General features: G+C 44.6%; 1 protein-coding gene across 1 annotated transcript; it reads left to right on the forward strand.

Annotated features, from left to right (window-relative positions):
- Window positions 1-340: 340 nt before the first annotated feature.
- On the forward strand, window positions 341-9,652 carry LOC133448917 (NLR family CARD domain-containing protein 3-like). The gene is made up of 11 exons (XM_061727907.1): window positions 341-438; window positions 1,569-1,701; window positions 1,781-1,948; window positions 2,078-2,194; window positions 2,707-2,785; window positions 3,078-3,288; window positions 3,890-5,675; window positions 5,975-6,148; window positions 6,330-6,503; window positions 7,170-7,216; window positions 7,347-9,652. The coding sequence occupies exons 2-11, from the start codon at window positions 1,613-1,615 to the stop codon at window positions 7,877-7,879; spliced, it is 3,378 nt and encodes a 1,125-aa protein (XP_061583891.1). The 5' UTR covers window positions 341-438; window positions 1,569-1,612; the 3' UTR covers window positions 7,880-9,652.
- The last annotated feature ends 975 nt before the right edge of the window (window positions 9,653-10,627 follow it).

Genomic DNA, 10,627 nt, shown 5'->3' on the forward strand with positions numbered 1-10,627 from the left:
CCTTCATCTGACTGGTCCATATTTGATAGTTCCTATTTTCTGCCATAACTTATGAATGGTATGACATACAGAGTCGTGGGTGGTGTCATCGGACTTAGTTTTGAGTCCTTGACCTTTAGTGGTGAAAATTGCACGCGCGAGGGCCCGTTCATCGCTGCTTGCAGCTTTAATTTGTTTATTTACTTTACAGTGAGCGAAACAACTGGAGTCAAATTCCCTGTCTTGTTTGACCTGACTTGGCCAAATAAACCTGATTCTGATTGGGAGTGGGATTGTGGAGTTTGGGGCTGAGCCTGTGTTCCAGGTTCATCCACACGCTGTCGTCTCACCAGATGGGCAGCTGTAACTCATTCCAGGATCAGTTCAGTTGCGTCTCAGTGGGTTTTGTTCAGACTGCAGAATATTCATCTTCAACTCTTTGGACTGTTTGAAGAAACTGTAAGTTTGAACCATGTCTTAAGGAACTTTCTCGTTTGTTTCTGCACCGCCGTGATTGGAGAAGGTGTTCACTGCAGACTTTGATCATTCTTGTGTCTGAAGACAAATCTACATGATTGTTAGATGATAATATTATTATTGAATTTATTTTTGATCTGTAGCCGTTTTGCATAAATGTGATTTATGTTTAAGAGGATTAATACCTTTTGTAAGATTCCTTTGGTTTCATGTTTGTTCTAACCAGTGACTAGTCACAAAGCAGAATACTCACTTCTTTATTTGCCATATGAGAGAGGAGGACTACAATTACCCAATTTACAGTGGTACTTTTGGGCCAATAAACACATGTGTATACAAAGCAGAATACTGCATTTCTATTGGCTGCTGTATGTAGAATAAATATACGATAATTCAGTGAAAGTTTACAAATCACTGGATCTTTGAGCTACACAGTCTTTTGACTAGCATACTTAATTTTATTTATAAAATTTAAGGATTTGCTTCTGTATTTTGTATGACTTTTCAGTTTGTGAACTAAACATACAAAAGAAGAACTTCGCGTTAAGACCTTTCCTTTCCGTCATCGGTTTGCTGCAAAAAACTTCCAAAGTCCGTCCAAAGCTCGTGAAGTAGCCAGCTGCTGCACCCACGGATCAGAGACAAGCCTCGCCCCCTTACCCAGCACTCTGGACTCTGAACTCTATCAATCATCACACCTCATCTCACATATTGCTTGTTTGCACTGGATACGTCATGTTTATCTCTCCTTACATTTGCACATTACACCTTTGTCTCTGCAGATCAACCTCTGAGCTTCCTCACATTTACAGTAACATGATTTTCAAGTTGCTGCAGCAAAAACTGTGTTCACAGAATCACATCATTGTTGTTTCTCACTTGTTCCAGCTAGTTATAGCATGCTAGTCCTGGTGGACTGACTTGGTGGAGAACAGGCTGATTACTTTGGGACCCTTTCCAACATTTGAAGGAGAGGAAAGAGAGAAAAATAAAAATAGTCCCAAGTGACCTCTACTGCTCAGTAGAAGCAAAAAAAAACAAAAGAGAGGAACAAACCAGAGCAGGATCAACTGATCTGTGTGCAGCACCAGTGGTGTGTGTTTCCTCCACAGATGAAGGTGTGTGTGTGAGCTGATGTGGACGTAAATTCAGTAGAATGGACCAGTGTGAGGACGGAGAGGAGGGAGTCCCTCTCTCTAAAACCTCTCTGTGTGGAGAACATGAGAGTCTGAGCAAAGCTCAGAGGTGAGATGAGCATCTGTAACTGTCCATGACTTTTCTGCATGTCAGAGCTCAACCACATCACCAAACATCATTATTACAGGAATCAACCTGGACCTGGACCTGGACCTGGACCTGGACCTGGACCTGGACCTGGACCTGGACCTGGACCTGGACCTGGACCTGGACCCAGCTGTGTGTCCTTGAAGAGTGACCGGTCAAAAGTCTTACTAATTGAATTTAAAGGAGACCAAGGTTCTGCTGTAAATAAGTGAGTATATCTAAATGCTACCAATGCTTTACGTTTAATACTTTTTAAATAGACGAAATATTTTTATCTGTATAACTTATTTTTCATATAAATAGAATATGTACATTTAGAACTTTTGTCTTCTATCAGGGTCCATCAGAAAAGAGACTCTCTTGAACTTGAACCCAGCTGTTTGTCCTTGAAGAGCGACCAGTCAAAGGAATATATTATTAACTTTAAAGGAGACCAAGGTTCTTCTTCAGAGAGGTGAGATGTATTTAAATGCATTAAATGTATTTCAATCAGTCCTCATGTTAGGAAATGTCCATGTGTTTCTTCCTGAGTAGATCCATGTAGTCCTGGACCCCTGTGGTCCTCCGTCACCTGATGGTGATCTGAGCTTCCTCCTCGTAGATCTTCATCTCCTGTCAAGAGCTTTTTCCTCTGGTCGACACATCTGGAGGTCTTACCTTCCAGAGGACTGATCCTGCAGATCCAGAGTTCATCAGCTAGTTCCTGTCTCCCTCAGTTGTCTGTCTTCTTGATCTCGTAAATTTTCTTGGAGCAGAACTGGATCTTGTGAATATGTGAATTAGCAGAGCTCTCACTGAGGTCACTTGTACGTTCTCGGTGGGATCAGCAGGACTAGTAAACCTTCACCACCATCAGTCCTCTGATGGACTGTCCTCATCCAAACAGGACTTCATGGACCTTCAGCTGGTGTTTGTCTCTGTGAGGACAGACATGATGTGAACTAATTCTTCCTGGTTTCTCCACAGAGTGGACCAGCAGAGCTCAGAGCCTCCCAGCGGTCCGTCTGTCCAGCAGCATCAGACACATCTGGACTCCATATTTCTGGTCTGTGCATGAACAACAACTGCTTCTCCACCTGTTCTGTTGATGTTTGTCTCCATGCTGGTCTCTGGAGACCAGTGGACTGACTGTCAGTCTGTCCAACATGGATCTGATGTTTGTCTCCATGCTGGTCTCTGGAGACCAGTGGACTGTCAGTCTGTCCAACATGGATCTGATGTTTGTCTCCATGCTGTTCTCTGGAGACCGGTGGACTGTCAGTCTTTCCAACAGGGGTCTGATGTTTGTCTCTGTGGTTTCAGTGTGATTGTGTCCTTCATGTGGTCTTCTGTTCCAGCTGCTGGAGGACAACATTGTCATGTTTGTGAAGAATGAGCTGAAGAAGATCCAGAGGGGTCTGAGTCCAGATTACCCAGAATCCCTCGAGCATGTGTTGCAGGGTGAGGATGAAGAGCAGAGGAGGAGCAGCAGAGAGGCGTTTGTGAAGATCACAGTGAACTTCCTGAGGAGAATGAAGCAGGAGGAGCTGGCTGAGCGTCTGCAGAGCAGTAAGAGGATTTCTATGAACATTTAAGATGCTGGATAAATGACCCAGAATGCCTCAGGAAATGAACAACATTCACAGATCAGCCACAACATTTGCCCCAACATGGTACCACCCCCCCTAGAGTAGCACCCTCCCTGTATATGACAGCATTAATATGTTTATCCGACCAAAACCACAAGATAACTGGACGATTTTAGTCCTGGTTTTCCTGTTCCAGGAATCCTGCTGAACTCCATATTGTCTTGATGGTTCTACAGATTTGATCAGATCATATTCTGGGGTTTTCAAATCCTAAACCTGGAAAATCCACTTCACAGGCACCACAACAATAACAAGAACACAACAGCCCACAAACCCACAACCCATCAGGGCTGTACTGCCAACATCCTGGTACTAGAAACTTCAGGTCCACCAAATGTTCTTGTCACTTCCATGTCCTGAATGTTCAGAGGTGTTTTGGTGGTAAAAGTGATTCTACTCAATATTGTACAGCTCATCGAAACGTTACAGTTTATCAGTGTCGGTTCACATCCTGATTCTTTATGAGAATTAAGTTGAACTTTATAAACAGTAATTGGTTTCTTTTTTCCACTTTTATTAAGGTACTTTTGCTGAAGTTTGTAAAAAGCAGCTGAAGTCTAAGCTGAAGAAGAAGTGCCAGTGTGTGTTTGAGGGGATTATTAAAGCAGGAAACCCAACCCTTCTGAAGCAGATCTACACAGAGCTCTACATCACAGAGGGAGGGACTGGAGAGGTCAACGATGAACATGAAGTCAGACAGATTGAAGTAGCATCCAGGAAACCACACAGAGCAGAAACAACCATCAGACAGGAAGACATCTTTAAACTCCCACCTGGAAGAGATGAACCAATCAGAACGGTGATGACGAAGGGAGTGGCCGGCATCGGGAAAACAGTCCTAACACAGAAGTTCAGTCTGGATTGGGCTGAAGGCAGAACCAACCAGGACATCCAGTTACTGCTTCCATTCACCTTCAGAGAGCTGAATGTGCTGAAAGACAGAAAGTTCAGCTTGGTGGAACTTGTTCGTCACTTCTTCACTGAAACCAGAGAAATCTGCAGCTTTGAAGAGTTCCAGGTCGTGTTCATCTTTGACGGTCTGGATGAGAGTCGACTTCCTCTGGACTTCCACAACAATGAGGTCCTGACTGATGTTACAGAGTCCACCTCGGTGGATGTGCTGCTGACAAGCCTCATCAGGGGGAACCTGCTTCCTTCTGCTCATCTCTGGATCACCACACGGCCCGCAGCAGCCAATCAGATCCCTCCTGAGTGTGTCTCCATGGTGACAGAGGTCAGAGGGTTCACTAACCCACAGAAGGAGGAGTACTTCAGGAAGAGGTTCAGAGAAGAGGAGCAGACCAGCAGGATCATCTCCCACATCAAGACATCTCGAAGCCTCCACATCATGTGCCACATACCAATCTTCTGCTGGATCACTGCTACAGTCCTGGAGAACGTCCTGGAGAACGTCCTGGAGAACGTCCTGGAAACCAGAGAGGGAGGGGGGCTGCCCAAGACCCTGACTGAGATGTACATCCACTTCCTGGTGGTCCAGGCCAAACTGAAGAATGTCAAGTATGATGGAGGAGCTGAGACGGATCCACACTGGAGTCCAGAGACCAGGAAGATGGTGGAGTCTCTGGGAAAACTGGCTTTTGAGCAGCTGCTGAAAGGAAACCTGATCTTCTATGAACCAGACCTGAGAGAGTGTGACATCAATATCAGAGAAGCCTCAGTGTACTCAGGAGTGTTCACCCAGATCTTTAGAGAGGAGAGCAGCCTGTACCAGGACCAGGTCTTCTGCTTTATCCATCTGAGTGTTCAGGAGTTTCTGGCTGCTCTGCATGTCCATCAGACCTTCATCAAGTCTGGAGTCAACCTGCTGGAGGATCAAAAAGACACAGAGACAGACCTCTATCAGAGTGCTGTGGACAAGGCCTTACAGAGTCCCAACGGACACCTGGACTTGTTCCTGCGCTTCCTCCTGGGTCTTTCACTGGAGACCAATCAGACTCTCCTACGAGGTCTGTTGGAACCAAAACAAAGAAGTTCACATAACAATCAGGAAACAGTTGAATACATCAAGCAGAAGATCAGTGAGGATCTGTCTGCAGAGAGAAGCATCAACCTGTTCCACTGTCTGAATGAACTGAATGATGGTTCTCTGGTGGAGGAGGTCCAACGGTCCCTGAGGTCTGGACGTCTCTCGACAGATGAACTGTCTCCTGCTCAGTGGTCGGCTCTGGGCTTCATCTTACTGTCATCAGAAGAAGATCTGGAGGTGTTTGACCTGAAGAAGTTCTCAGTTTCAGAGGACTTTCTACGGAGGCTGCTGCCGGTGGTCAAAGCCTCGAAGAAAGTTGTGTAAGGACAAACACGGACACATCTGTTTTAATTACAATCACATGTTGTGTTCTTGTAGGAAACCAGTTAAATTCACTGTTCAACTAAGTTCAGGTTCATGTGGGACCAGTTCTCATCAATGATCATCTCAGGAAACTTTACATACAGAGAAGAGAAATGCAGCGAACACTATGATCAATACTTAATGATTATTAGTTGAAATAATCAGTATTCATTTATAATATATCATGTATTTCTTTGTTACATGACATAATACACTTTTAAATAACCTCATGATCTCTCTTTAATCTCCTCTGCAGGTTGAGTGGTTGTAACCTCTCAGAGGACATCTGTCCAGTTCTGTCCTCAGTTCTCAGCTCTCAGTCCTCCAGTCTGACAGAACTGGACCTGAGTAACAACCACCTGCAGGATTCAGGACTGAAGAAGCTGTGTCCTGGACTGGAGAGTCCACACTGTCACCTGGAGTCTCTCAGGTCAGAATCCACCAAGTGTTCAACTGCTGACTGTGGTTGATATTGAAAGATTGTTGATGTGTTTCTGCTAATCCTCTGACTTTTCCTTCAGCGCCATCATCAGGTGAACACGAGGACAGAGTCAGCTTTAGTCTCAGAGCAGTTCTCTCAGAGTCTCTGCATGTGTGTTGTGTGTCTGCAGGCTGTCAGGCTGTCTGATCGCAGAGGAAGGCTGTGCTTCTCTGGTCTCAGCTCTGAGCTCCAACCCCTCCCATCTGAGAGAGCTGGATCTGAGCTACAACCATCCAGGAGAGTCAGCAGGGAAGCTTCTGTCTGCTGGACTGGAGGATCCCTGCTGGAGACTGGACACTCTCAGGTAGGAAGACAGAAGGACATCAGTGTGCTGGAATCTTCATGGTGTCTTTGTGGACATCATCTTTGTGGCTCTGGATTTTGTTGTGGATTTTTTTATTAATTACATAGAGTAAAATACAGATATCTGCACCTGACATGTGGATGCTAGTCCTCTTAGAGGAAGGTATACATTACAAAAGAGATGTGACTCTTTCATCTGCATTTACATGTTTTATATCCCCCTCTTCCATCCTGCTCCTCACAGCATTTGGGCTTTTGTTACAAACCATATAATATCTGAATATTTCCCATGACACTCTGAGCAGAGGTCTTTCAGCAGATGGAGCTGCTGCAGCTCATCTGGTGCTGCAGCAGAGCTTATTGATGCAGTTCACAACTCTGAGCCGTTCTTGACCCAGTAAACACTCCAGAACCACAGCAGTGTGGTTTACAGGCCCATCACAGCACAATAACAGCTGCACCTTTACTCATCCATGACATGGTCTCCTCCTGCTGCTGATTCAAACTGTGCTGGAAGGTGACAACCACAGGACAGGACTTCATAGATGCTGCATTCAAGAGTATCTGTCCAAGTGTTGGACTGTTCCTTCATCAGTGTGTGATAGCCATGTAATGTCCATGTTTGCTGAAAGAGACTGTGCTGGTCTGACCCCCCTCCTCCTTTCAGGGTGGAGCCTGCTGGACAACGATGGTTGACACCAGGTCTGAGGAAGTGTAAGTGTGTTTTTATTTCATTGACACGTTCAACCATCTTCACACTGGCACATCACTCATTCATGAGTACATCAATGATCAATGACAGATCAATAATAACTGCAGCTGGGTTGTTTGTTCTCTCCATTAGATTCCTGTCAACTCACCATCGACACAAACACAGTAAACAACTACATCAAACTGTCTGACAACAACAGGAAGATGACAAGTGTGGAGGAGGATCAGTCATATCCTTATCATCCAGACAGGTTTGATTACAATTATCAGCTGCTGTGTAGAGAAGTTCTGACGGGTCGCTGTTACTGGGAGGTCCAGTGGAGAGGAAGAGTTTCTGTATCAGTGAGTTACAGAAGAATCAGCAGGAAAGGAAGCTCTGAAGAATGTGTGTTTGGAAAGAAGGATCATTCCTGGAGTCTGGACTGTTCTGATGGTGGTCGGTACTCTGTCTGGCACAATAACAGAGAAACATATTGGTCCTCCTCTTCCTCAGTCTCTGACAGAGTAGCAGTGTATGTGGACGTTCCTGCTGGAACTCTGTCCTTCTACAGCGTCTCCTCTGACATACTGATCCACCTCCACACCTTGAACACCACATTCACTGAACCTCTCTATCCCGGGTTCAGGTTCTGGCCTGGTTCTGGTTGTTCAGTGTCTCTGTGTTGAGTTCAGTCTCAAGAGTCTCCTCCTGTCAGAGAAACTGTCTCTGTTGGACAGATAGTTGAGTCTGTACATGTCTGTCTCTGTCTCCATCAGAACACCTGAATCACATGTTGGTGAAACTGTTCTGAATGATTCCTTGGAAACTTCTTCCTCTTCCAGTCCTTTAAAGGTGGAAGCTGTCGTTATTCCAGGATCCACATGTTGTTCTTCTGTCTGTTTCCAGTCAGAGCTTCACAGTGAACAGCAGCATGTTGTTTCTCTGCAGCTCAGTTCAGCTGAGATCAGTCAGTTCATGTCAGCTGCAGTTAGTTTGCTGCACATGTGACCAACTGTGATGTCAGACAGGAATCATTGAGCTGCTTTACTGTAATTATTTTTATGCACATTTGTCGGTAGAATGAGAAATCAACAACAATAACATGCTTATATGGTTCCTAGAGTGTAGAATAAGAACTGGACAAACCCTCCATGATGTCACTCGTGGGTTTTCTGAAGAGGGGTTTTAAAGCCTCGTCTTCCTCGTACTGCGCCGCTCCATGTTGTAAACGGGAAGAACAAACTGGTCTGGAAGCTGCTGCAACACTAACTAAATCATGATCACCGACCTTTGTGAACTGAGAGCTACTTCAAGGATCCTGAACAACAAGAAAGACTACTTGCTCGATTGAACTTTTTGAATAAAGTTCTCCTTTGACAATATTTGATATTCACTCATTAAAAGCGCTGCCTCAACATTTTCTCACATTAGTTATCAAATTGACTTATGATAGGAAACATATTTCAGCATGAAACATTTTTTTTTTTTAATCTCAATTTAATTTGGTCCAATTTTCAAATGATCACTTCTGTAACATTTAAGTAGCAAATCATGAACGTCTTCAAATCTGTCACAGAGTGGTTGGATGAGGACCCAGATGCAGGAGAGCGAGAGGCAGGAGTTCAACAAAAAGGGTTTATTTTACAAAAACCAAAAGCGCTGCTTGGCAGGATCAAAAGTAACACAAAACAGGGATCCAAAAAACTTGAGCAAAAACTTGCCAGGACACATGGAGGAAAGAAACAAGACAGAACCACAAGGAGCAAGGGAACGACAAGACCAGATATACACAAGTGGGTAACGAGACACAGGTGTGAACAATCAGGGCAGATGGATGACAGGCGGGGAAAAACAGAAACACAAACTGGGGGAAATGTCAACCACTGACACAAATCAAGTCCCATTTATAGGAAACTCAACCACCATAACACTTTTAGCAAATCATGAAGCCCCACATCTGTAGAAATGATCAGGTATAAAAATAATCAGAACTTCAAAATCCCCACATCTGTACTAATAATCAAATATGTAGCACTGTTCTGAAGGTTTTCATGACAGAGGGGTTGATTTAAGCGCATCGAGTGCTGCTGCACTCGATCCCACTGAGTGCTGCTTATCGTGTAGCAGAAGAAGAGAGACAAGGATGAGACGCTGGATGATGTGGATGAAGCTGTTATATTACTTTGTGTCATGAATCTGATGTTTGTGGTTGAGTGTGCGACCAGAGAAACGTAAGTTATATTGTTGTTTGTTGGAAGCACTTCTTGTTGTTATATTTTATAAGTCTGGTGCTGAGTATTTCCAGCAGTGTTATTTACTTCGCTAATCGTTCAAAAGTCATTTATACTATGAAATCTGAATCTCACTGACTGTTTTCTTTGTTGCCAGTTAAATGTGATAGTTTCTCATGCATATTATCTCTGTATATGATGTTCATGCTAATAAAATTATTATTTGGATTGTGTGCTATGGTTAAACATATGTTTATTGCTGTTTATTGATTTCTATTATTCTTTGGTTTATTCCAGAACCACACACACCCACCACACCTGCCTCTTCATTTAAGTCTTGACACGCGCTTCAAAATTAAAATACAGAGAAAGCCAGTCTACAACTGTTAATCATTTACCCTCCAACACATATGATTCTTGGAGTTGTGGCCGCCATCACCAGGCCGCCCGAGGCCTTGCATGAGGTGAATCTTCCGCCTGGCAGGAATGAGCTCCAGCGGATGCTGTTGATGAGTTTCACAATGTTTACACATATTTCCTGCTGGCGGATAATGCAGTGGTAATGAAGTAACCTAGGAAAGTCCTTATCACCTCTGCAGTGGAAGATGAAGCCTGAATGATGGCCCGTCTGTTGTAACCGACACCAGCTTTTCCAGTGGGACAAATAATAATAATAATAATTAAAGCTGCAAGCAGCGACGCAATTTTCACCAATAAAGGTCAAGGACTCAAAACCGAGTCCGATGACACCACCCACGACTCTCTTTATCAAACCAATCAAAAGTTATGGCAGAAAATAGGATCTATCAAATATCGACCAATCAGAAGAAGGGGCTAATTCATGCCAATGAAGGTCAAGTACTCAAAACCTCCTGGCTTCGGCCTCCGCTCCCCCTCCTGCCCCCTCTACACGACTCACACACACATAGGTCTGAGGGGGCGTGGGGAACATTGTCCCGCGTGGCCTGGTACTCCCCGCCCCACGATTTTAACACCTTAGACACCGCACACTCAACATTTAATAGATACACTTAACAAGAATACTTAGCGTCTTGGAGGGGGAGGTCATTGTCAAATATGATACCCTGACCTCCTCCTCCGTGTCTTTATTGCATTAGCCACATGCACTCAACACCAGGGTCGGGAGTGGGGCCGACATCACCCACGTTCCCTCGCCGGCCTGGGGCGGGGTGATCGCGGTGC

Source organism: Cololabis saira, chromosome 8 (assembly GCF_033807715.1).
Source record: "Cololabis saira isolate AMF1-May2022 chromosome 8, fColSai1.1, whole genome shotgun sequence".
Classification (NCBI taxonomy): Eukaryota; Metazoa; Chordata; class Actinopteri; order Beloniformes; family Belonidae; genus Cololabis; species Cololabis saira.

What these genes read in the sequence shown, in the direction of transcription:
- LOC133448917 (XM_061727907.1), top strand. Translation starts at nt 1,613, where the DNA reads ATGGACCAGTGTGAGGACGGAGAGGAGGGAGTCCCTCTCTCTAAAACC. An exon ending in CAAGGTTCTTCTTCAGAGAG is followed by an intron (nt 2,195 to 2,706) that starts GTGAGATGTATT and finishes GTTTCTCCACAG; the next exon opens with AGTGGACCAGCAGAGCTCAG. An exon ending in AAAGCCTCGAAGAAAGTTGT is followed by an intron (nt 5,676 to 5,974) that starts GTAAGGACAAAC and finishes TCTCCTCTGCAG; the next exon opens with GTTGAGTGGTTGTAACCTCT.